Source organism: Pteropus medius, unplaced genomic scaffold (assembly GCF_902729225.1).
Source record: "Pteropus medius unplaced genomic scaffold, Ma_sr-lr_union100, whole genome shotgun sequence".
Taxonomy (NCBI): Eukaryota; Metazoa; Chordata; class Mammalia; order Chiroptera; family Pteropodidae; genus Pteropus; species Pteropus medius.
This window is the reverse complement of record NW_024356336.1, coordinates 2,901,469-2,928,819: the sequence shown is the minus strand read 5'-3', so window position 1 is coordinate 2,928,819 and position 27,351 is coordinate 2,901,469. Positions and strand designations below refer to the sequence as shown.

General features: G+C 45.2%; 1 protein-coding gene across 1 annotated transcript in view; it reads right to left on the bottom strand.

Annotated features, from left to right (window-relative positions):
- Positions 1 to 27,351, bottom strand: part of SEZ6L (seizure related 6 homolog like) — a 177,081-nt gene that overhangs the window by 16,577 nt on the left and 133,153 nt on the right. Inside the window, 3 exon segments of the mRNA XM_039861831.1 lie at positions 616 to 807; positions 2,976 to 3,170; positions 8,915 to 9,111. Coding sequence (XP_039717765.1) covers positions 616 to 807; positions 2,976 to 3,170; positions 8,915 to 9,111 — 584 coding nt within the window.

Here is a 27,351-nt window from a genome sequence, read left to right as displayed (position 1 = left end):
GACAGCCAGAGGGGAGGGGGGTTGAGGGGCTGGGAGAATGGGGTGAAGGGTTAAAGGAGTACAAATTAGAAGTTGATGGATGGTCACGGGGATGGGGAGCGCGGCATAGGGAATGCAGTCAGCATTAAGGTATTGGCTAGGTGTAGAGCCAGAGGAGAGAAAGAGCAATCAGGGGGATCGTTTTATAAGCTATATAAATGTCTAAACAATGTTCTGTATACTCGAAACTAATAATAAAATAAAATTAAAAAAAAAGAAAAAAGAATCAGGTAGGTCTGGGTTTGCCTCTGGCTTCCACTATTAACTAGCTTTGTGACCTGGGGTAATGATTTCACTTCTCTGAACCGTAGTATCTTCTTTTTAAAATGTAGAGAATAATACCATGCTCACAAGGCTACTGGAGGAAGAAGAATGGGACATTTGCTAAAGGATTTAGCACAGTGTCTGATACATTTACTGTAAATGTTACGGTATCCATTCCTTCAATCCCCGTTAGCTATTGTTGTATGACAGTAATAATAAAAAACACTCCCACAGAGTGGGATGCCTCCTCCTAGCAGCCCAGCCCTCCTCCATGAATAAGAGGATGACATCAAATCAATAAACAGGACTCACAAACACAGTGGGGCAGGCGGGAAGTCCAGATGGGAGTGCCCGTCTCGCGGCTGTAGCAGGTCAGAAGCGAGCTCCCTTCCAGCACAAAGCCGGGATTGCACGTGTACTGGATGGTGGTGCCCACCAGCAGCACAGGATCCGAAATTAAGCGGGTTGAGTGGTCTACTTCTCCAGGATCGGTGCAGTACATAACTATGAGAGATGAAATCAGACCAAGTGGGCATTCAGCTCTTGATGGTCACAGGTTTCCTGAGAATTACAGGATGATCTAGAAAGGTTCTGAACTCGGCTCCTTTCCTGTTTGCTAGATAATGCCTCTCATCTTATCAAAGGTGATTGGAGAATAAGTTAGGATGAGAGAGATTTGAATTTCATTCCACTTTTAGGAATTTGCCCAAAGAAATGTTTGCATCAGGGCCCAAAGACCTGTGTATGAGGTTGTACATCACACCATTATTTGTAATGGTAAAAAACAAAACAAAACAAAAAACTCACAATAAACCAGTACAATGTAAACCCTTTAACAGGGGAAGAGAATGACCATTCATAAAATCCTGAGCAAGCACTAAAGAGAACAAAATGAGGCTCAATGCTTTCTTTGTAGTGCTTGATTATAGTAAAACGAGCAATCATTACTTTTTAATTAAAAAATCAATATGGAAAAAGGCAAACAATAAAACAATTAAAAAAGAATGAAGTAGACAACATGTACATATGAAAAGATATCTGTATATCTGAGTTGCAGTTGCAAGAAAATTTGTATAAACTGACCCCTTTTATGGTAAAATATTTATATCTGTAGCTGTTTCTATATGAATATCTGTATACATCTATATATACAATATATTCACACATGTCTATATGTATGTATATGTGTAGCACGCACACACACAAACATGCAATTGGAACCGTATAAAATGAACTTTTAAGAGTGGCATCATTTCTAGAGAGTAAGATTGTAAAGGATTTTCACTTTCTACTTCATAATTTTACTACTGCTTTGGTAATATAAGTAAATGTTTGTCATTTGAGTAAGTTTAAGTTTAAAAAAATCATTATTATTTAAAAGATTTAAAAATCATTATTATATGATATTTTATCTTATTATTGTATATATATTAATATATGTTATATATGTAATATTTATAATAATAAAGTGTAGATCATGTGACATAGGTCACATTAATGAGTTCATGATGAGTCTCTCTAATGGCCATCCATGGCATTTCTCCATTTTTAATCTTCTATCATCACACACAAACAAACACACACACACACACCACATACTGTTTTGAAACGAATAAGTTCTGTTTATGTAGCTGATTTTTGTGGATTTTTAGCAAGTTCTTTTATGTTTCTCACCATTGTAAGTAATTTTCCTTGATGTCAGAATATTTATGATGGGGATTGTATGTGACCCCGCACTTCTTCCCCCAAACTCTCTTTCTCTGAGCACAATACAGTCGGCCCTCGTATCTGCGGGTTTCATATCCATGGAGACAACGAACCGCAGACTGAAAACAGTATTTTCTGACTGTATGCATTGTGCTACACCATTTTATACAAGAGACTTGAGCATCTGAGGATTTGGGGATCCGCAGGGGTGGGGTCCTGGAACCAAATCCCGTGGATACAGATGGATGACTGTATTTGTTATTGTGCAATTGCTGATTTAAGTCATGCTGGCCAGGTCTGCCCAGGTACCGCCAAGGAGTCCCAGCAGGAGGGCTGCGGACTAGAGCTTTGCCTAGGAGGTGGGAGACAAACAGCTGGGGGAAGAGGCTACCTCAGAATTTAGCTCCTCCCCTGCTGCTAAGGCACCAGTGCAGAAACCAGAAGCCCCTCCTTTTCCGCTCCTTTTCAAGACACAGACATGCCTGGCCTGCACTCCTGAGGAGGGCAGGCGGAAGGAACTGGGAGACTGGGATGGATGCTGTCTGGATAAGGTCACCTACCTACCATAGGGGATTTGAGCTGGGGTTCCAAGGTCCAACCTAATTTGTTTTGCTTGGCTACCACAGGGATTTTAAAGACCTGAATTCGGATGATGTTTTTATACAGGCTAAATACATTCCCCGTCACCACAGTCCACACCATTCCCTATTGTCTGACACGAGTCTGTTTCACTCATTTGCATTATCTGCCAGGCTTCTGAAGGTACCTAGTCTGAGGTCCTTGCCCTAGGGCTACAAAATGACATGTGTGAGCAGCACCAATGAGTTGGTGAAGTAGGAAGAAGGCCAGATTCTACATTAAATAACTCCACTATATCCATGCAAAGAAGACAAAAATAAAAATAAAGCCCATGGAAGGGATTTATCACCCACTGACCTAGAGGAAGAAAACAAGACTATGCTTACTTTTCTCACAAAATGGGGGGTCGCTGCTCCAGCTGAGGTCCCACTGGCAGGTGAGGGTGTCGCTTCCCACGATGTCGTAGCCAGGGTCACACTGGTAGGTGATTCTGGCTCCCCTCACAAGCTCTGTATGAGAAGTAGTTTTCCAGCCGTTCTGGATCTCGGGCAAATCTGAGCAGGAGTCATTCCTTGACACCTCTTTAAAACAAAAATATCATCCCCAGATGGGGAAGTAGCCTTTTTGTTTGGGGTTCCCTTTTATGAACGTCAGAATAAATAGTAAATAGAAGAAAACCCTCCAGAAATAAGTAGCACACGCCCCAACCCCCTTAAACTTCAAGAAGTCTTCTATAGTGAGATTTTACAATGACCTCTTTCTATGGGTCATCGAACTTGCCAAACATTCTCTTGGTTTGATAAGGTCAGCTTAGGATTTGGGGTCAGACAGAACCCTAACCCTGCTACTTACTGGCCATGTGACTGGGGACAATCACTTTTGTCTGTGTCTCAGGTTCCTCACCTTTCATGAGAGCATAGTCATCCTCATGCCTGCCTTGCTGTGGTGGCCAGATTCCAAGAGGTCCGCCCCGCCCCCCACCCCCATCATTCTTATTTCCTGGAATTCACGTTCTTGTGTAGACCGCCAACACTGACTAGGGCTGGTGTGTGTAACCAATAGGCTATTGCAAAAGTAATAATGTGTGACTTCTGAGGCTATGTCATAAAAGTTGTTGAGGTTCTCCCCTCTCTCTCTCTGTCTGTCTCTCTCTCTCTGTGTCTGTCTGTGTCTGTCTGTCTCTCTCTGTCTTTGTCTCTATCTCTGTCTCTTTGTTTCTCTCTGTCTCTCTGTCTGTCTCTCTTAGTTTTCTCTGCAGGAAGCAGGTGCCATCTTGTGAGAATGCGCAAGCAGCCCTCTGGAGAGATCCCCATGGGGAGAATCTGAGGCCTCCTGGCAACGACTGGCCCTGATTTGCAACCACAGAAGCGAGCCATTTGGGAAGTGGATGACTGCAAGCTTTTAGATGACTGCAGCACTGGCCAAAATCTTGACAACAACCTCATGACAGACTCTGAGCCAGAACCACCCGTTAATTTTTGAATTTCTGACTCACAAAACCTGTGACATAATAAGTGTTCATTGCTATTTTTTGGTGGGGGGGAGGGGTAATTTGTTATACAGCAATAGGTAGCTAATTACTATCAGCCTCATCCTAAAAATGTCTGTAGATCCATGTTTGATGGATTAGTAATGTATGTTTGTAACTCATATTAAGATATATACTTAATTATTAAAACAAAAATAATTATTAGTGCATTCTTCAAATCACATTGCATGTCATCTGTGAACATTAACCACACTTTAGAAAATGGTACACACAGCTTGTTATCACAGAGTCTTCCTCTGGAATAATTCAGTTTCTCTTCTGCAAATCCTCATTTCTAAGGGAGTATTCCAAAGCCCACTATTACTATTCTTGCTTCCAAGTGCCCACTGCATAGATTTTGAGAAAGTGCTAATTATTCCATATAATTAATTTGCAGTTCTTATGTGCTTCTGGGGAGAGCAAAGCACCTCCACTGCAGAAAAGTCATTCTGAGAAACAAGCAATGGCTTTTCCCGGGATTTCATCATGGTTTTATTTGGAGAAAGGAGATCTCATGGGTGTCTGCAAGAAGTAGGGAAGAGGGAGATGGCTTCTAGAATTGCTTGGTGGGGAACAGGAGCCTCTATATTTAGGCCTTTGAAGAATCAGCCAAGCCTTGGATTTAGGACACAGCTGCAAACTGTGGATGAAAGGGAGAAATGGGGGCAAATACTGGCCATGGGGTCTGCCTTGTGCCAAATGCTTTGAGACTCGGAAAGCTTTGCTTGTCTGCCTTCAATGAGAGCCAGCGTTCCTGTGGGACCTCCTGTCTGCTTTGTAGCAGTCATCGAATTTGTGATTACTCAGTTGTCACCACCATATAGCAAAAACTTGACTTAAATCTATTTATAAATTTGGTGGCCTTGGCTAAGTCACTTCAACTTCCTGCCCTTCAGTTTCTAAACTCCACTCCCAGAGACTGTGATTCAGGAATCTGCATGTTCACCAAGCATATTAGGTGGAGGATCCAGAATTATCTGTCGCTCTGGGCCTTTAACTTTGCTAAGAATGAAAACACTGGCCTAGAAGTTGGAAGACTTCCCTTCTAGTCTTCTTTCTTTCTTTTAGAAGATGTGTGGCTCCAGTCATGTCAATAAACACATCTGATCCTCATTGTCCTCAATCATAGTCAAGTCATGACCCTGGTTTATTCCTAAGGGCAATGCGAAAGCTAATTAATGTGCAGGATACACCAAGCTAATTAATGTGACAGTAACACTAAGATGAGTTACATGGATTCACTGATTTGTTTGACAGGTTTTGTGAGTACTTACTATATGCCAGCTGTTAGGAACACAAAAATCTGAAGTCATGGTTCCAGTCTTATGGTCAAGATCAGCAACATGGTCTAACTCGTGGGCAAAAGAAATACCTAAATGCACTGAATACGTGCTGTTATTTACCAGTCTTATGCTCATGGCAGATATCACTAATGGATCATAGTAGTCTCTTTCTTTGAATCAAGCTGAAACCCCCCAGTCTTTCTCAATACAGCATTCCAGGGAGCCACTGTCATTCGATTGGAGTTGACCTACAATATAGAGCTTATTTATTACCCTAGGATTAAAGGAATAAATACAATAGTGATCAATATCTCTGAGAAACACTGCTTATTCATCTCTGCTTCTTTATGCTCTTCCCTCCCATGCACTTGGCCAAAGACACTAGCAAAGCACAAGAAGCAGTGATGAGAATTGGTCTTTGCTTCTATCTTTGCACAGAAGAATTGAGGTCAGAACTATGCAAGCTCAGAGTGTTCCTAGGAAGGTTCTGACAGCAATCATAGCAGATAAGCCTTGGCTACCTTCCAGAGCTGGAGTTTAGGCCTTGAGATCAATTTAGGAGCCTCAGAATTTCTCTAGATGGCCACAGAAACCCCTGACCCTTCCATCTGGTTCAGAGGAATGGGAATTGCATCTGTGTCTGGTTAAATCTAGACCTAGAATAGCAAATACCTTTCCCATGCCATGGCAGTCATCAGTAATCAATCATGGCATTCTTTCCCACTGACTTCAGGTGTTGCCTATTCTGAATTCTTTTCAACATGGTCTTCAACATAGGTGGTCACAAGCACTAGATTGGCATTGAAATTAAGTACAGAAGCTCGTTTGCCTTCCCTGTCAAATTAACTGTGTTTCTTTAAGAGAAATAAGAATAAAGAGAACTGTTCTGTGTTATCCACGTTAGCTGGGCTGTGTACCCCTGGGAAGCGGTCTCTGAAACCCCATGCTTGCCTCGCCCATAGCATCAGTACATGACCCTGACGTTGTCTGTTAACAGACTGCCTCCTGATTTTCACTAGCTGGCTCAAGGGCAGGGAGAGTATTCCTTCTTAGATCCAGGTGTTCAGTGCAGGAAGTGGCATATAGGAAGTGTCAAGAGACTTTTGTGAACAAAACTGTCTGGAAAACAAAGATAATGCATTTGAAGATGAAATAAAATAATATGTGTAAGAGTGCTCACCACCTTCAAATGGTCACACAAATCTAAGTTTCAGCTTCAATTAACAAAAGCACCTCCTCAAGATGTTGCCAAAATAAACATTGGCCAGACTTTCTGGTTAACCTTGGGCAGCCTTGGATGGAGTTAGATTTCTGCCGTCAAGCTGAATGCAGTTTTGGAAGACTGACTCAGGCACCAGAGGAGACAAATGAGCAAAACTATGACCTCATCTTCCAGTAGGAGGGAGGAGAAGTCTAAGAAGGTAGATTGAAGCCAAGTCACTAGAACCTCTCCCGTCAAAAGCAGCTGACTCTAGAGGGCACCTTGCCTGAACGGCCAGCATGAGCTGTCCCCATATGTCCAGGACACCGCCCTTTAAAGAGTGGGGAACCTATGCAAAGTAGCAGCAATAACACTGAAAATACTTTGTGAATCAATCAGGGTAAAAAAGGTCTCTGAGAAACATAAAAAAAAGAAGGTCAACATTCATGTTTGCTTCTCTGAGAGTTGCATGTAGAGCAGGCAGGGGTGAGAAATATCCACCAGCTGGAAACAGAAAAAGCCAAGGGACTAATTTCACAAACATGAGGCTCCTTTACACAGTCAATGGTCAGGGAAGTGGCTTGTATTTTAGAGGTGGAAGGTGGCACAGAGAGAACACTGTATATTAGATTGAAATGGGCAAATCTTCAAGCTGAGGGGAAGAACTGAAGACACAGAATCTTGCTCCAGCCAGAGGGTCTTTGGCAGTGGAGGTGGGAGCAGGAGACTTGGCAGGATGAATCCACCTTTTCCTTGTTCCATCCTGGAAATCAAGATGTCAACCTTGTTTCTGGGAGGTGCAAGCACATCTCCTAATTACTGGTGAAATCTTGTCCATTGAAATTCTCAGGGTGCAACCACCCGCCATGCTGGATGCCAAAAGGAGTTAGATTTTAACTAGCCCCCTGTGTCTCCCAGGTTCTCTGGAAGAATGCTAGGATGGAAAATCCCTAAGAGCTGGGAGCCAGGAAGCCTGACTGTGACTCTCAGGTGTGATCTTGATGAGTAAGCCCCTTATCCTCGGTGGTCCAGGGCTGCTTCTGCTGTGAAATGACAGGGCTGAACCAGAGCTCTGTCAGTTAAAGTTCCTTCTGGGGACAGGATCAGTGGGACTTCTCAGTATTTCACTCCCCTAACTGCTCGGAATGACTGCAGTGTGGACTGGGGTGGTGGCCATGGAAAGATGGGGAGAAGTGCTTGGATCTGAGACATCCTGTGGAAATAGAGTTGAAAGGATGGATTGAATATAGGGGCAAGAAAAGAGGAAGCAGCCTGAGAAATCAGGCGAGCTGTGCTTCCATCTCCTGGGCTGGGCAGAGAGCAGGAGAAGCAGTCGGGTAGTGATGCCAGGGGTGGGGGGTAGAGAAAGAACTAGTTCTGTTTTGGCGACGTGAAATCTGAGATGTTAATCAGATATGCAAGAGGGTATATAGGGAGTTAGATGAACCTGGAGTTCACGGGAGAGTTCAACGTGGGACATACAAATTAGTGGTCAATGGAGTATAACAGGTATTGCTTAGAACCAGAGGACTTGAATGAGAGCCCATAGATGAGGACAGAATCCAGGATGGAGCTTGGGACCCTCTGGTATTTAGAGGTTGAACAGAGGAGGGTGATGGAGTCAGTAATGAATAAAGGGAATTTATAGGATGGAGAGCGAAGAGGGAAGAGAGTGAGTGGGCAAAATAATAGGAAGGGGGTACTGGATGGCCAAATGTAAACTTAGCTTGACCTTAATAGCAGGCTTTTTTTTTTAAGATGAAGGGGAGATAAATGGTTTGGAAGCCACACTGAGGACCAAGGAAGACATCTCTAAGTCCTAAAGTACGGGACGTGGAGAGAAAGGGCTGTCTCCACCAGATGGGGCTGCAGGGGAAGTTGAGTCCTTTGGAGAGAGCTGAGCTTCAGTTCAGGCAAGATGCAAATATAAAACGGTGTTGACGATATAAAGTTCTAGCTGACTACAAATGAAACATGATGAATCTTAAAGTTATAAGGCTGTATCTACTAAGTCCTGATATCAACCTTGTCAGGTACATTATCACTATTCCCATTTTACAGACAACAAAAAGGAGGCTCAGAGAGGTTAAGTGACTTGCCCACGGTCACACAGCCATTGATGACAGTACTAGGACTCAAACCCTGGTCTTTCTGACTAGAGAGCTTAAGCTCTTAAAAACGACATATATTTACTGTGCCAATATACTCAAAGACCCGTGTAACACAGTCCCCCCAATAAAAGACATATCTCAAGGAAATTGTCTTAACCTACATCTAAGCACGAAGGAAAAAAACCGACCAACAGACACCTACCGATGTAGTTTATGATAAATCCCTGGCCCTTTCCAAAGATAAGGCCAGCAGGGTCCGAGTGGAACTGGATGGTCAGGTCTGGTGTGGATGAGTACAGCTTCTGGGGGCCACTGTTCCCAAGATACTGCCCCAAGATGTGGGGCATGACCTCATCGCCGTCGTAGATGGTCAGGATGTCGCTGTTGCTCAGATTCAGGCTGGGGGCGGGGACAGAGAGAAGAAGGGGGTTTATGAAGTAAAGTTATGGGTGTTCAACATGCCTTTGATTTATTTATTTTTTTTCAGGTAACGCACACTTTTTTGAGACATACTATGTGTCAGGCCCCAGGCTAGTAAGGTAGGCATGGACTCCAAATGTGACCGAGAGGTGCTGATTCGCCCTGCAAGGCACAGAGATTGGTGAGTGGATTGGGCTTTTGAAGACTCAGCCGTGTAATTGTCTTCCCTGCATGGAGCTCATTGCAGAGTCAAATGCTGGATTATAAGTAGAATTGCCTTCAATATCCCCGTCATCAACAACCATTTCACGGGTGAAACTAAGTATTGGGCACTGGGCTACATACCTGGGTCTTTCATTCTTCTTTGATGCAGCAACCTGATTGCTTGCTAATTGCCATTCGCATTTTCATGTAAGGTGAAATTATCCTTCCATTTACCATGTGGATAATTCCTCAAAATCAAAAGGGTTATCTATTATGTTTAGGCAGTGGTGCAGAGGGTGGGTTGCAAACCCCTTATTCATGAAATACAGCTCAAGCCTGCTATTGTTGCTTATTCATAGCAATTCAAGGAGGATGCATTTTCAAAGATTCAAATGAAACAAAGTACCTGGACACTAAATATTATACTGCAATGGACAGCTAATAAACCAGAAAGGACTTCAGTATGTCACAGAAATGTGTGCCATGTCAGTTGTGCTGGACGAAATTGGTCTCTGATGAGAAGAATGCCAGCTTGCGTTATCGTAGACAGATATGAACTCATGTCTCTTTTCTTCCTTCCTCCTTATTCCCCTCTCTGTCCTCTCTTTCTCTCTTACATCTTTCTTCTTTTCTTGTGACTCTCTCCCTAAGATTTTTGAGCACCTACTATGTGCGAGGCATTGTGCTGTGCTCAGAAGACGTGAGGAGTCACGGAGCAGTGGTAAATTTAGACTAAAAGCCAAGGATTGTAGTAGGAATTATGATCAAGGTAAGTGCAGAGGAGGGAATCAACTCAGATTGGGGGCATCAGGGAGGCCTCCCCGGAGGAGGTGGTGCTTGTTTCCGATTACCAAGAAAGTGTAAGGGGACACGAGGCTATAAGCAAGGGGTGGGGAGAAGGCAAAGCATGAGGCAGAGAAAGAAGGGAGGGAGGTCAGGGCTCCTGAAGGAACTTGCCTGGACGGAGTACTTGGGCGTGGGTATAGACATGGGAGCCTGGAGAGATCTGCAGAAGTCAGACCATGAAGGGCTTAGAAAATCAAGTTTAGGCATTTGGATATTATCATGCTGGGGATGGGAGACAGTGAAGGGTTTTAATCAGGAGCCTCTTGACTGAGCAATTCAGTGCCAGAGGAGAGGCTTCCAGGAAACGGCCCTGAGCGAAGTTCCTGGAACTGATGCAGACTGACAACAGTCCCCTCCCCGCTGACAGCTTCATCCAGCTGAAGCACTGTTTGCTGGTCTGGGAGTGGAGAGAAGGGGTGGAAACCGCCAGTGTTGGGGCTTCAATGAGTAAGAACGAAACAACAGAAACACAAGGTAGCTGCCGAAGGTTTGTTTCCAGAATGAAAGGGATGTATTTTATTTTATTTTTTTATAGCAAAATATCCTCCATAGCACTTCTCACAATTCCTCGTGTAAAGTTGTCCCAACGGATGACTTAGGGAGACTCTAATTGCCCCCATAATCTCCATCGGCTACCCCTGCACCAGCCCCCAAAACATCCCCTTCTAATAAAAGCTCTCTGCTTGCTTCGTACACATGGCTTCAAGACAAAGTCCCTGAACTCCTTCTCCTCTCTGTCAGCTTCCAACCAGGCTACAGCCTCTACACCCCTATTGTATCGGAATTCTGGAGCTGCCATCTTCTCTTGCACACAATAGGAGTTCAATACATGCTCTGGTATGAAAGAGCTTTGCCAGGGAGTCTGTTTGACAGCAGAAATAGTGGGGTTGATGTCAGCTCTCAACCTATAGTAGGGAAGAGCCTCTTAACTCTAAGTACCATGAAAATATCAATAGCTCATGAAAGTGCTGGATTAGGCTAGTGCGAAACATGGTAGATGGCAGATATTTATTCCTTAAGCTGACTTCACAGCTGATCCGCTGGGAACAGTGGGTTCCAGACAGCACACAACTTGGCTTTATTCTATCATTCATTTCAATGATCTAAATGCAGTAGAATCATCTTCAAGGGTGAAAATAGCTTTCATTTTAAACCCTCGCACAAGTCTTTGTTCTTTGTAAAACAGGAAGGAGCAGTGTGCAGGAAAGAGCACACTGCCTTGGAAATCAGAAAGCTTTGGTTTGATTCTTGGCTTTGACACTTTCGTGGAGAATATGTAGTCTTTCTGAAGTTCTTTGTCTGTGAATCGAGCTTACTATTTCCAGCCAATGTCATGGGGTTTTGGAGGGAGGTAAGGCATGCAGAAGGTCTGGGATCAAATTCCAGGTTCACTGACAGCACCTGAGCAAGTTTAGTCAAGTCATTTGAATGGTATGTCATGTTGCAATGTTATCACCACCACCATCACCACCACCACTACCATCATCGTCACCATCATCACCATCATCACCACCATTATCATCCTCTCTTTAGATTGTTGTTTACACCAAATGACATCAGATGAGGTGGTTTTGTCCCCTAGGAGACATTTGGCAATGTCTAGAGACATGGTTGTCCCAACTATGAGTGGTACCACTGGTGAGTTGATATCAGGGATACTGTTAAACATCTTATAATGCACAAGATAGCCTCGCACAACAAAGAACGATCTGGTCCAAACTGTCAATAGTTCTAAGGTTGAGAAACTCTAATTTATGGGAATGCATTTTATAAACAGTGTGCAACAGAATATTAAATGCAACTTCTCCTGCTGTTCTAGAATTTTAGCAGATGTCCTAAGCTAAGGATAAGCCAATAGGTACTGAACATTTTTACTTTCTAAAGGGATATACCTGGCCGTTGATTGAGTTTGGGTTCTCCAGAAGCAGAGCCTGAATGAAGACGTGTGTCCCTTGGAGTTGTTTGGCTTATCTGGGAGGCCAGCCCAGGCAGCACTGGTGGGCAAGTGACGTAGGAGGAAGGGAAGGGGTCAATGCATGGTGCATCGATGGGCAAGGTGCACTGAGGGCACTGGGCTCAGTCCTGCAGGAACCGTGAGAGGTGGTGCAGAACACATCTCGGGGGAGAGGAAGCTTGGGTATTTATCCTCTGACTCCCATCACTCATTGGCCGAGGGCTGCTCTTAGGGGTACTGAATCTCCAGCTCTTCTGGCCTGCCTCCGGGGTATCAGATAAAGCCTTCAGGTGGAGAGGTTTGCAGTAGGAAGCCATCATGGGTGCAGAGTGACAAGTGCCACAGGGCTCAGATAGGGTATTAATGGTACTTGCTACCATTATCTAAGCAGATCTTCTAGCTTTCCCACCTCTAGCTTGCAGAAAGCAAAAAGTACACTGGGCCATCACAGAGGTTTGCAGGAAGACTGCCTCGAGGGAAGCGTCACTGTGGGAGGGAGATCACCCTCACCCTAAGCCTGGTGAAGAGGGCGTCAAGGGAACTCTAATGGTTTGGCAGGTATCTTTGGGGTTTGGAAAACAGTGGCTGCATTTGATTGCTCACTAAGAGAAGGATAACAATAAAAATCAGTGTGGAGCTGCCGGGGAAAGAGCCAAGAGAGGAAAGGGGCTGTTGGGAGTGAGCCGCCGATCCCTGATGAGAGTGGGGATAAGACATGTTTCCCGGGTCTTAGATGTGAACCCTGAAGAAGGCAGCCACTGTGGGTGTCCTTAAAAGCGTTCCCATCCTGAAAGGGGGCTGGGACCCAGCAGAGGGGAAAGTCAAGAGCAGCCAGGCACAGCAGGCTTTGCTCACATCAAGTACCCCTTAAGAAAGAAAGAAAAAATCAATATGCTATATCTTCCATAGCATAACAGTGTTGACAATTTAGGTTTTCCTGTGAGAAGGAAGAAGCCCTCCAGGCCCTTCCTCACCACAGAAATCCTAGCCTGAGGAGCCCTGCCCAGGGAGGGGTGAAGTTTTCAAATGAATAACATTTACAGCTATCTGATTATTAGATTGAACTTTATATGTTATGACCAGAAGAACGAGGAGAGCTACACTTTCATCCTGAGAAATAAACAAAAAATGGAGAATGTGCATGAAAGGGCAGTGGGAGAAAGAATAAATTTACTCTGCTATATCCTTGTTGATCCATCTTTGTGATCGACTAGTTCCAACGATATACACAAATGCTGGTAATTTACCAGCCCACTTCCACCCACCCAGTCTTAAGAGAAGCCTGAATCTTCACTTGCCCATCCGGCTGTATCTGATACACAGAGTGCTTTCAGCCCTAAGGAAAATGCAAAGACTTGAAAGGCAGCAGAGAGATTGGAGATTGGCCACAGGGCAGAGTGAGGCTTTCTGCAAGGAATGAAGTGAGATGTCAGCCAGATAACAGTCCGAGGAGGTGCTGAGAAATCAGGATGGTGGTTTGACACCAGAACAAAGGGGAGATGGAGAGGTGCTGGCAGGCGGGTGGGTTTGCTCTGACTGGACCGGGTATAGCCGGATCCCCTCGGGGAGAATTCCTCAGGAAAACAGAGTTCCCCAAAGCCAGCCTCCGCCTGCTCCAGTCGGTCTTAGCTGCCAGAGGGAAGGGCTTTCCATGGGCACAGGGTTTTGAGCTCCCGACAGCAGATCTGCTTCTGTGTCTTCTACACTTCAGTTCATCCCTTTCTTCTGGGTCATTGCTATCAGCTTTTCTCTACTGTCTTGCAGTGGGACTGTGGGACAGCATTGCCTACTGACGCCATCTTTGCCTGACCCCAACTCCTCTCCCATCAGCAGCCATATGACTCCTTCTGAAACACAAATCTGGCCCCTTCACTCAACAGATGAATGGATAAGCCAAATGTGGTCCATACATACAATGGAATATTATGCAGCCACGAAAAGGGAAGCATCGATATGTGCTACAACACGAATGAACCTTAAGCACTTTATGCTAAGTGAAAGAAAGCCAGACACAAAAGGTCACATATTATATGATTCCATTTATAAGAAATATCCAGAACAGGTAAGGCCATAGAGACAGAAAGCAACCTGGTGGCTGCCAAGTGCTGGAGGCAGGGGTGGGGCGGATGGAGAGTGATTGTTTAATAGATACGAGGTTTGTTTTGGGGATGATGAAAATGTTTAGGAACTAGATAGAACTGTTGGGTACACACATTGTGAATATGCTAAACACCACCGAATTGTATGTTAAATAGTTAATGTTCTATTGTGTGAATTTCATTTCAATTTAAAAAATGCACCTCATTTCAGGGTAAAGTGCAAACTTTGATTCTAGCTTCAAGGCTCTGCGTATCTATGCTTTGCAACCTCTCACCTCTCTGCAGCCTCATCTCTCACTATCTCTTCCAACCCAATATTTTACACTCCAGCCAGACTGAATTATTTGTCAGTCCCTCCAAAGAACGTGGAAGCATGCCACTCCCTCCGCCCTGAATAGCTTCCTCCTCTCTCTAGACCTGGGTAACATCTACTATCCTTCAGTGTCAACCTTCTGTGGTTTGCTCATGCATAGAGCTCCCTCTGAGTCTGGGCTGGGAGCCCTTTCTGTGCTCACCCCTCATATGGAGCTCAGCATTTGGTGTTTCAATGGTCCTGGTCACGTCTGCACTAGACCAGAAGCTCCCCGACGCCAGGGAGCATGTCTGTCCCACTCACCACTGTATCCCTAGCTCTTAGAATGGTGCTGAGTGTGTGTTATGTAAATCAGTGCCAGCCCAGGATGGATTGTGAGTCTGACTCCATTCCTGCCTGGGGTCCTGACCCCAAATACACTCTTACTTGCATCAATTTGGGAGGGAGGACTCCTCATTCTGGCTGTTTTCGGCACTTGTTCCCAGGGATTGATTTATCCTAAATCATCCTCAAATGATTTCTTTCCCACTCACCTCCTGGGCCCCTGTTGACTACATTCTCCATTGTCCTTAGATAGGAAGGTCATCAGAATCAAGTCTGATACCATGATAACTCTGCCTGCCTGTTAAACCATTCCAATGCCAACCCATGACCTTGACCAGCAGCATTCTAGCTTCCTCTTCTTTCCCACCTTGACCCTGCTCTAGGCACATCCCGTGTCCCCTTGCAGAGCCTGAGCAGCCATTTGCAGGCTGCTGTCCGGTGCCTCCACTTCTAATGTCCTCTTTGCGCTCCTCCCTGTTTCAGGGCAGTAAAAACACTGGTCCCTCGGGATATCAGAGAAATGATCTCCCCAAACCCTTATTTAGCATTTGAATAACAACAATGCTGCCTCTTGAGTATTAGGCACTCAGGCGACAACTCTACAAACTAAAACTTAGAATCATCCTCATTTTACAGATGAGGAAACTGAGGCTCAATCCGAAGAAGTCACTTGCCCAAGGTCGCATGAATGTCAGACTCATGATTCAAACTTAGGTCTGTCAGATGCCAAAGCCTGAAATATGAACCACTATTTTATACGATATTCTGTGAAAACCATGGGTATGTGTCTCCAAGTGTACCTGGGTTCAGTCTTGTATGAGAAAATGTGAATAAGAAGTTACAAATAAAATCTGCAGGATGAAGAAGCCCCATTTGACTCTGCCCCCCCATCTTAGCACATCTTTTGTTCTTAAGATATTATTGCTAAAGTTTATTTGATTAAACCCACGATTTCCAACATATTTCCTACCAAGGTAATAGTCCTGCTCTCTACAGACTTCCTGTTTTAAAATGATTTTGTCTCCTAAATGTCATATACCTCTTGGTAACAATTAAATTTATTTTGTTTTGTTGCCTTTATTGATCATCAATAACAGAGTATGTAATAAAACCAGTGTTAAACTGGTTACTTAGTCTGGGTGGCTTAATTTTGGTAGCTATGAGATTTCTCTTGTGTTTTTTGAAATATTTAAAAGTAGTCTGGGAAGGATGCATAAGAAACTAGTTCTAGTGGTTGCCTCAAGAGAGGGGAACAAGAGAGAGAGCTGTTTGCTGGTGAAAGGTAGGAAACAATTTTCACAGCCGACCCTTTTGCACCCTCGGATTTTGAATCATGTGAATGTATTACTGCTTCAAAAAGGATAAAAACAGCCTGAGGGACCATCATTATTGCTTTCCGCTAGGGTCTGGAGAGCCAAAGAGGTGAGGATAGAATGCAAATTTGAATTTGAAAAATTAGCAACCTTTTTTCTGATGAAGCAATTCTTCGCTTGGCCACTAGAGGGTAGTGTATGCCTAAATATGGTATGGGCTGCTAGTACCCCTGCAGCGGGCACCCCCATCCTTACCCCAACTAATCAGGGGCCTGGATGTGCAGAGACGGTGGTAGGTGAGCTTTGTAACTAAGGATCTGGAGTTAATATCCCACAGAGGGTGTAGAAAGAAACGATGACCAAGCCACCTTGCTTTTCTTTCTTTCTAAACCAACATCTGACCTTTGCCTAGAAATCTGGACTTTAAAGGGCTTTGCCCAGTGGTGTTCGCACGATGATTTTAGGTACACAAACATGTTTGAAAACGTCTAATGGTTATGAATTTATTTAAATGTGACTTATAAAAATATATAAATATGTGGTTTGCACATCAAACTTTTAATTTCATGGACATCATTTTGCTTAGAGTAAGCCAAGTGAAAAAGGCAAGCCATTTTATATGCACTTTAAAGGGGAAAAAGTAGCTGGTAATAGAAACTGGACTGAGGAAATAGCAAAAATTAGCTCACAGAATAAAATCCAGTTTCTCAGCCTTCCAGGACTTCTAGGTGGTCCACAGTCAGGCCCCCGCCCATTTTTGCTGTCTCAAACAACTTTGTACCCCAGACTAGGGGTCCTCAACTCCTAGGCTGTGGACCAGTACCAGTCCATGACCTGTTAGGAACTGGGCCGCACAGCAGGAGGTGAGTGGCAGGGGAGCGAGAGAAGCTTCATCTGTATTTGCAGCTCTCCCCAGTGCTAGCATCACCACTTCGGCTCCACCTCAGGTCATCAGGCATTAGATTCTTATAGGAGCACCAGTCTCTGGTGCCAAAAAGGTTGAAGACCACTGTCCCAGACCCTTCATAGCCTCTAGACCTGCTTTTAGCCCATGCTTTTAGCCCTCTCCCTGGATTGCCTCTCCTCACCTCTCTGCTTGATGACATTTTACTAATTGCTCAAGGTCCCTCTGTGCTCCCTACACCACCCTGCATTTACAGCCGTGTAATAATGAGGCGAGTTCTCTATAAGGCGTCCTACATGCCAGGAGCTGTTCTAAGCACTTCATATGCACCATTTCATTTTATTCTCAAACACTGTAAGTACTATTATTGTCATCCATTTCACAGATAAGAAAACTGAGGTACCCAGAGGTGATGAAACTTTCTGAAGCTCAAAAGCTGGTCACACAAAGAGCCAGAATTCAAACCTAAGTAGCTGGAAGACAGCTACTTGCCTGTGTCAGTTTCCACACAGGGCTGCAAGCTCCCCAAAGTCACATGCTCTTCACCCCTGTATTCCTGAAGCGCAGCGCAGGGCTTGGCACATGAATGAATTATGGTTAATCTATCTGTTTTCCAGATGAGCAAACTGAGGCTTAGAGGGATTTAAATGTCTTTCCTAAGAAAACTCTATCTTGCAAATAAGACAGGATCTCCATGGGACAGTAGAAATGGTGATTAAATACATCACAGGATTTTAAAAAGGCATAAAAGAGAACCAAAGCCCCATAAATGCAGTCGTATGTGCAAGACAACTTTTATAAAACACATATGTTTTTCCGGAAGGCTATTAACAAAAAGGCCTGTTCATAGTTCCTTTGTGTCCATTTTCTCATCGAATTCCTTCAATCACACACTGAGGTGGTTAAACAAAAGGTTATTAATCCTATTGGACAGAGGAGTAAACTGAGCCCAGAAAGGCCCAGACTCCGAGGCCTCTGCTCCTTCACGATGCCACGCAGCCAGCACCAAACACTCCTCAGCACCAAGGAACTGCCGAGGGGCCTTTTGGTCCAGTGCTAATTTGGTTTCAATTTAATTTGATAAAATGGCAGACAGCACAAGAAAGCATGTCAACGCCAGGGAGGACACAGAAAACCAATCTCTTTGGCTCTCTAAAAGGACCTGAACGCATAAAACATGACCTGTTTTCTTATTTCTTTCATTCTGTCCCTTTTCCTTTTCCCCTCCTTCTCTTCCTTCCTTCCTTCTTCTCCCCAGACAGTCACCAAGTACTTGTCTGTATCACACTCAGAAGCCAATCCTTGCTCAGCGGTTCTCAGTCCTGACTACAAATAGCCGGAGAGATTTAAAAACGCCTGATGGTGATGCCCAGGCCACACCCCAGACCAATGAGACTGTCAGCATCTCCAGGGTAGAACCCAGCTGTCAGTGTCACTTAAAGCTTTCCAGGATGTGGCACGGTCGCAAGGACTGAAAACCACTCTTCTGAGGTGACAGCGTGGATGAGACCCAGCCCCCGTTCTCTACCGCCTTTCTTCTCTCTTGGTTTCTCCTTTCCTTCCACCTTCCTACCCTTCTCAATCAATTCCCCTTCCATCTCCAAAGTGAAAGAGAAGAAGAAAGTGACCCCCTGCGCCGGACATGACTTTCCTCTGGGACCACCCCGTAGGCTGAGCTGCTTCTCATTTCCATGTCCCTGGACCGAGGCATCTCAGAACACGGCAGGCAAAGCTTCATCAAGGTCAATGACATGACATTATAGACCACGCACTGAGAACCGGGGAAACTCAACAGCTTCTGGCTGCTTTGTCTACAAAGAAATCAGTCCTCAATTACTCTGGCGTTTCGCTCTATCTTCAGAAGCAGTGCTAAGATAATGGGCTCTGGGCTTAAATCCTAGCTTTGCTGGTTCCTAGCTGGGTGACCTTGAGAAAGCGGCTTAACCTCTCTGAGCCTTAGCATCCTCACCTGTAAAATGGGGGTAATATTGTTGAGAACTGTATATAACATAATTAGTACCAGGAATTCAATTAAAAGAGCATCTTTCATCTTAAAAAAAATTTATAACGAGCTATATGGTCTGCTAAGAGGTGAGGGGGGTGTGGCAGGGTGGTGTGGCAACAAAATCTGGTGTCGGGAGATCTCGGTGAGAGGCCACCCCTTCTGTCACTTCTTTGCTGTGATGACAGACAAGTTGCTTGCCCAGCCTGGGCCTCACTGTCCCCAGATGAAAATCTCAGAATCCGTGAACTGTAAAAAAAGTTATTTACCAGTAGCCATGGCCAAACTATTTCATGCTTTCCTTCCATTCAGAAGGTGGGACCCCACATTTTTCCCACTCCCTCATTTGATAGGAATTCAGGGATTGATTTGGGAATATGAGGATTCAGATATATAGTTTGGTGAAGTCTGGGTTTCCTGGACCCAAGGGTGACCACGGTCAAACTCTGTGGTCCTCCCATGACCTTCTATGTGGAGATGTCTATACCTCTTCTTCTTTTGAGATATTTCCCCCCAAATTTATAAAATTAGTAGTCGGGACATGAAGACTTCTTCATTTTAGTATCTCTGAGTTAGGGTATAAGAACTGACCTTGAGGGAGAGCATAATCCAAGCATAATTAAAACAAAGCAAAATTAAGGGTGGATTGGGATTTGTGGTGCGTGTGTATGTGTATGTGTGTTGTGTGGTATATGACGTGTGTGTGTGGTGTGTGCGCATGTGGTGCTGGATGTGCACTGTGTATGGTATAGTATGTGTGATGTGTGTGTGCGGGGTGTGTGTGGCATATGACATGTGTGTGTTGTGTGTGGTTTGTTGTTGGCATGTGTGGTATGATGTGTATGTTATGGTATTGTTTGCATTGTTGTCGGTGTGCATGTAAGGTGTGTGGTGTGAGGTATGTATGTGTGGTATGTGGTATATGCATGATTATGTATGTTGTATATAGTTATTATTGGTATACATGGTATAGTGCGTGTGTTGTATGTGGTATACTGTGTGTTGTAGGCATTGGCGTATGTGGCGTGTGCACGGTATGTGGTGTGTGTGTGTGTACACACATGCGGAAGTGCAGAGGAAGGTGAGCCCAGGGCTGTGCATTGCTGGAGGGAGACCTTAGGGAGCCCACCCTAGCAGGAGCTGACAGCTGCTGGATGTGTGTTTCCTGTCATTCTGAATCCCCAACATGACACATCCTCTTGAAGGCGTCACTTTGTAAAGCCTTGTTGTGGCTCATCCGAGCTGTCAAATGACTCCACCTAAGCCCAGGGTCGGGAGTGTGGGCTCTGTGTGAGACTTGTCCTGAAGGCAAAATCCAAACTGTCTGGATGGAACCTGGAGGACTCACCCCGGCTCTCCGTGGGAGGCACCAGACAAGTGCAGGACTTCCTGGGGTCACGGCCATCACAGGACCACAGTCGGGGCCTCTGCCACCTGCCTCTATTCCTGACTCCTCCCTCTGGCCCGCGCCTCCTGCCAGGGTGTGCTGTCTTAACCGCAGGTCTGCCCATGCTGCCAGCCTGTTCAGAGCTCTCAAGGGAGGCTGGCTGCCATCAGCATCATGTGGGTTCCACTTTGCGCGGCACGGTTGAGAGGTGATATAGGGCATGACTCAGCATCCAACAGCCAGGTCTGAACCCTGGCACCCCTACCTCTAGCTGCCGAGCCACTGAACCCCTCTGACCATCTCTGTCCTCATCTGTGGCATGGGGAACATGACCGTGTGAACCCACTGGTTGTTTGGACACTGGAATAAGTTAACAGTGGTACCGTGCTCAGAGCCGAGTTTGGCACGCAGTAAGGGCTCAGTCCATGATGTTCCTGTTATCTCCTGGCCTTGAAGGTCTAATGCAACACCAGCTACACAGTGTACCCTCAATAAACACCTGCCAAGAAGTAAGTGCGTGAGGCCACTGCATGTCAGGGATTCATTAAGCAGCAGTCGTGGCTCCCTGGGATGTCACATCTAATTCCATCCGAACGCCTTGGGCTTCCCGGCGTGCTCTGCAAGGCAACGTGCCAGCTCAAGATGGGGTGTAGATGCCCTCCCTCAGACGCTCTTGTAATCGCTGAGGCTGGGAAGAGCCTGGCATGGCTGAGGAGCAGGAAACGGGAGCGTAGGGGGAGGACCTATCCTGGAACTTGTGTGTCCAACTTGCCACCGACCGTGACAATTCCTTGCCCACTGTGGGAAGGGGAGTAAGAAGTTAGGTGGGATCCTGGGGTAGCACTCTGGGAATGTAACCCACTGCATTCCTGACTCTCACATCCAATGCCCAAGCTCAACTCTTGTACATGCATAGTGTGTGTGTGTGTGTGTGTGTGTGTGTGTGTGTGTGTGTGTGTGTGTGTGTGTTTCCCTAATGAAGCTCAGTTTGTGCACACACCATGGAAAGAATTCATCATCACCACCAGAGCTGCCAATTAAATTATCGAGTGTGTATCGCATGTCGGGCCCTTGCCAAATGTTTCATCCTCTCAGAAACTCAAAGAGGTAGGTGCTGTTACCTTCCTCATTTTACTGGTAGAAAACTGAGGCTCAGAGAAGCGAAGTGACTTATCCAAGGTCACACGGCCAATAAGTGGAAGAGTTGGGACTTGAACCCAAGAATTCCTCCCATAAGCAAAGAAAGGCCTTTTCCTCTTTCTGAGAAAATTCGGATCTTTCCAGAGTGTCCTTCCACATGTTTGAAGCATCATGTAGAGAAGGGTACATTTTCCGAGCCTTCTAAATGCCAGGCATCAAGTCTTAAATGCAAATCTTGTCTGCTTCACTTCCTAGCAGGGGGATCATAGGCAAGTTACCTCATCTCTCTGAGCCTCGATTTCTTCATCTGTAAAATGAGGATAACGACGGCCACCCAGAGGGTCACTGTACACAGTGATGTTATTTGGAGCTTTGGACTAAAGTTGGGAGACCTGAGTTCTGAGTCTCACTATTCTTTGGCTGTGGTAGCTTAAGTACAAAAATGGATTCAAAGCTTTGCCCTCTCTGTGTCCACACCCTTTGCAATGAGGCTTCAAAGTATCTGCCATCAAGAAAGGAAGTCTGTTTCTCTACCCTTTGAATCTGGGCTGGTTCTTGCTTTGTGACTTGCCATAGGATATGGCAGACAAGATGCCACGTCAATTTCTAGTCTAGGCTCAGGAGTGCTTCTGCTCATTGTTTTGGAACCCTAGCCAGTCCCCATGGGAAGAAGCCCGAGTTAGCTGTTGGGGAATGAGAGACACGTGCAGCAGAGATGAACCATCCCAGTCGAGGCTTGCCTAGACTGTGCAACACCAATTTACCCCAAATACATGAGAAAAGTCAGCCACGATTAGCAAAGCCACCTACCCAACCCATAGCTGCCCACAGACACATGAATGAGCCAGCTGAGTTCGGAAAAACCACCTCACTGACCTGTAGACTTGCGAGCAATGAATGCTACGAGCTTGCTATTTTGTGCCACTGAGTTTGGGGTAATTTGTTATGCAGCCATAGCTGACTGACTGAGTGGTCTGGGGCAATCTCTTCTCATCTCTGGCCCTCAGTTTCCTCATCTGCAACATGATGATATTTGGGTTCTATGAACTTGGTCGTTCCTTCTTGAATTCCTTGGAACTTTTGGCTCTGGGGAAATTCCATCTCCCTCCACTAGTGGACTGGAATGTTTTTATTTCTATCATGGCCATTCGTCCCCCAATTTCTGCTGGTGTCTGGAAATCTGTGTTCCTGGGGCCAATGCTACCCTCGACTCACCCTCCTTGTTTGGCTCTCAAGCTGAATTTTTGCAGCCTGACATAGCTATATCTCTGAAGGACTGAAGTGCCTCTGGACAAGGCATTTAATTTTTAGGGCTTGGAATTAACTTAGCACAAAGCAAGTTGGCAGCAGCTAAAGAGAAATATTCTGCAGCTATCAATCATGTGGTCATTGGGGTTTGTTATTAGGTCTTTTTATTTCTTGGTTAGAGAACTGTTCTGGGGCCCATAAATAGGGAGAGATTTGGGGCTGGGCTTTGCAGTGGAACCAGGGAAGGCAAGCTGGAGCTTAGTATGTATATTTGCAATAGGTGCTCAGGAAGTGGGGGGAGGGTGTACCACTCCGAGCCTCAGTTTCCTCTTCTGTAAGACGGGGCTAGGGCTTTCTCCCTTATGGAGCACCTCACTACCATTTATCGGGCAGTATAACACTGGCTTTGGCCCCAGAGACATGGGTTTGAATCCTGACCCGGCCTCTTCTTAGCTGTGTAACCTTGGGCAAGTGACTTCACCTTTCCGAGCCTGTTTCCTTATCTGTAAAAAGGGAATAGTCATAGTGATATCATGTAGGTTTCTTCATAAGAGTAAAATGACTATGTGGGTAAAGCACTTAGTAACTAGCAAATAGCAAGCACTCAATGAATGTTAGACATTGATTTTGATGATGATGATAATGATGGCCATCATCATCCATGAAATAATGCACGCTGTTTAGCGTAAAATCTGGCATATAAAGGGGTGAAAACAGTGTTAGTTGTGGTTACTTGCCTATCGTATGCCAGAAACCTTACTAAGAACTTTACACATGATTTAATTAACTTACACACTCATCATCTCTCTCTTTTAAAAATGCAACAGATATTAAAAAAAAAATCCAACAGATATTTATTGACTACTTACTATGTGCCAGGCACTGAGGATAAAGTGAACAAAGTATCCCATTGTGAAGCGGCTATCACCACCTTCAACAAGTCCACAGAGCTAGTGAGCAGGAAAGTCAGGATTTAAATGCAACTCTTTTTGACTCTAGAAGCTTTTGTGTCTCCTCTGCCCTATGGCATTTTCAAGGTTGTGGCCTCTGTGCTCAGCTCTTGCAGCCAAACTCAGGTTGTCATTTTGGTCCTGACTCTGACTTGCTGTGTGATGCTCAGTAAGTTACCTCCCCTCTCTGGGCCTTTCCTAGCTCTTCCATTCAATGATGCCTTCACCAATAATTCCTTAGTTCTTTTATTCTCCTTTCTATGCTATGCTTTACTCTGTGTGTGTGTGTATGTGTGTGTGTGAGGGGGATGGAGGGAGAGAGAGAGAGAGACAGACAGACAGACAGACAGACAGACTTAACACATCCTTAAGGATTTAAAAGTTGCACACTCAGTTGTGTTTTAAAGTAAGTGGCAGATTCCTGATGGAGCTGGGAGGTTCTGGCCAGGGGGATTCTGACTCATTTTAAAATTATGCACCTCCTTCCCACCTCCAACAACAACAGTGCAAGGTGGATGGTCTTAATCAATGCTGCAATTCCAGGCATCCATTTGGTGCCTAATGGTCATTGTTTTCACTTGCTTGAATCCTTTGCTCACATGAGCCCCTCCTGGAAAGCCCTTCCCCCATTACAGCTTGGCCAACTGACATTCTTCAAAGATTCTGCTTGGATGTCATCCTCTCTGTGACATTTCCACAACTCACAGAGTTAAATCCGGCACCCACAACCTCTCCACCCCCTTCACTGCCATCCACAGCACTTAGCCTGCATCTCACCAGGTTGTCTCTTTATGGCCTTACTTCCCTTTCTGAACTTTGAGTTGCTGGAGGCGTGGGAGCCAACCTGCTTCATCCCTGAGACATACAGCTGGTTCCCCAAAAGGCTGTTTAAGTCTCTGAAAGTGGTGTGTAAACCCTGGCTCTGTCCATCACTAGCTGTGTGACCTGAGGAAGCCACTTAACCTCTCTGTGCTGTCATTTCCAAATCCATGAAGTTATGAGGATAATATCTGTCTTATAAGGATTTTTGGTAATCATAATCTCCATTCATGAAGCGCCAAACTACGCACTAGACCCCATGCAATGTGCTTTGCATACATTATCTCTAATTTGGGTAATCACCCCTCTGTAATTATCTCTACTCACATTAGCTCTAAATTATGTAATTATTATCTCTACATAATAATGTTCATGTTCATTATTGCTCATGGATATAAACTATGCAAATCAGGACCCAGCACATAGTAGGTCCCTCATATATGGTGACTAGTTAGAACAGTTATCTTCAGTGCCCACAGCATCAACAGACCTGCCCAGTAGGTGAGGGAGAAAAAAGGCCCCACTCGCCCTGCACATGTGGCTGTATCCTCATGACTCAGCAAACACTGCTCTGTGCCTACTATGGGCCACCTACCCAGCTCAGTCTGCAGTGCAAATGCCTTCCTCCCCGCCACTGTGATGAATAACAATTGCAAACACTTAGGCAGGGCTGAGGGGCCCTGAGGACAGAATTATTTTTACTATCAAACTCAAATTGGTTTACTAAAACTGTCAGCGGAAACCAAGCAAGATAAATTAAACTCAGCAGCTCTTGGGCCTCATGTAACCCTTGCTGGTGAGATGCTATTTTCACTCCCTCTGTCGGGGGAAAGAGGTGCCAAGTCCAGATGCCACTCTGCCAAGAGTGTGCCAGAGTTTGCCAGAGAAAGCCTCGGGCTGGTAACCGCAGGCCTCGGCTTCTTTTTGCAAAGCTTTAATCCTATTAACGGCTACCCAGTTTGGGAAAGTTCAGATTCCCCAATGCTGTCTCAAGGCCCAGCCTGATTCCTCTGTTGCCTGGCGATCTTTACTCATTGATGCCGCCCCTCCTGCATAGCTAAGCTCCGAATACACAGGGCTCCCTTCAGCTCCTTTCAAGCGCTGGTGAGGATCCCAGACCCTGGAGACACCGCAAGCAGGGTTTGAATCCTAGCTCTGCCAGTTCCCAGCCACGTGATCGTGGTCGCTCTTCCACATTTTGGAGCCTCAGTTTACTCATCCATAAAACAGAGGTAATAATAGAAGCCACTGCATGCGCTTGTTGTGAAGGTGCCTGAGATGTGAACCGCTAGGATGCGTTACGTGCTTAGCATATATTTGATATTATGGACAGATGAGGGGAGAGTTGGGCTTTCCTGCCTCTGAACCTTAGCATATGCTGTTCCTTTTTGCTGAAACACTGTTCCTCTCCATCTTTGTGCATCATCTGTCTATCTGTCTTTCAGGTCTCAGCATAGATGAGGGTTTCTCTAGTTTGGCAGTAATGACATTTTAGGATCAGCTAATTCTTTGTGGTGGGGGGCTGTCCTGTGCATTGCAGAATGTTTAGCAGCATCCCTGAACTCTCCCCATTAGATCCCGGTAGCACGCCCTCTCTACCAAATGTGATGACCAGAAATGCTGAGTGTCCCCTGGGGGCAAAACTGTCCCATTTGAGAACCACTGACTTAGATATTGCTTTCTCAGAAAAGCTTTTTCACCTTCCTCATCCGAGGCTCTTAGAGCCTCTGTATCTCCTCTTGCCTCGTGCCATGTCAGCTTATGACACGAGCTCCCTGCATCTGTCTCGTTTGTGGCCAGAGCCCAGCCACAGTGCCCTGTTCACTGTGGGCTCTCGATCAGTGTGTGTGGAAGCAAACTGAACTTGGTCGATGACAAAAATCACAGTCTTCACAACATGTCTATGGTGACTGAAACTGGATTGAATCTATTTTGATGTCTCTTCAAATCCTAAGGCCCTGGGATGATGCTGGCTATGTGGCCCATGGAGGGAGGGAAAGCTGCCTTGGGGAGATAATGTCCTCCTCACTGGCCCCATCTTGAAGCCTGTCTGTGATTCCGCCATCATCTTCACCTTTGGCTTAGCATCTAGTGTCCAGATTATCCAGAAGATAATCTCCCCAAAGCCTATCCCACTCAGTCCCCAAACTCTACCAGTGGATTTGAGCATCATTGTGTTGGGGGACCTCTGAAGTCCTCCCACTCTAGAGTCTAATTCTAAGTCTGTGATGGCAAACCCTTTGATACTATATAAAACTTTCTTTTAGGGGTTTTCTCACTACTGTTAATTTGCTTGATAATTTTTAGCCAACATGTTATTTCTTAACCAGGTTGCTTGTGATATAATATAGGTGTGTTTATTGATCAATGGAGGCCATATCCCCAGAGGCTTTTCCCGTAATTTTTTTTTTTTTGACTTTTTTTCCCCTCCTTGTGCATCATAGCCAGCTGGATGGGAATTTGAATTCACATTCTGGTTTTGAAATTTCATGGCCATGTGACCATGATGAGTTGCCTTTATTTCACTGACTCTTATTTGTTGAGCACCTACTAAGGGCCAGGCACTCATCTACATCTAGGGGTTACAGCAGCGAATCAAACAAACAAACAGAAAACACCCACTGTTCTCATGGAGGTGTTTGTGGACATCGTAAGTGGAGGAGGTGCAGGTGGAAATGCTTCAACAAATATGACCACGTGCGGTATGCTGAGTGAG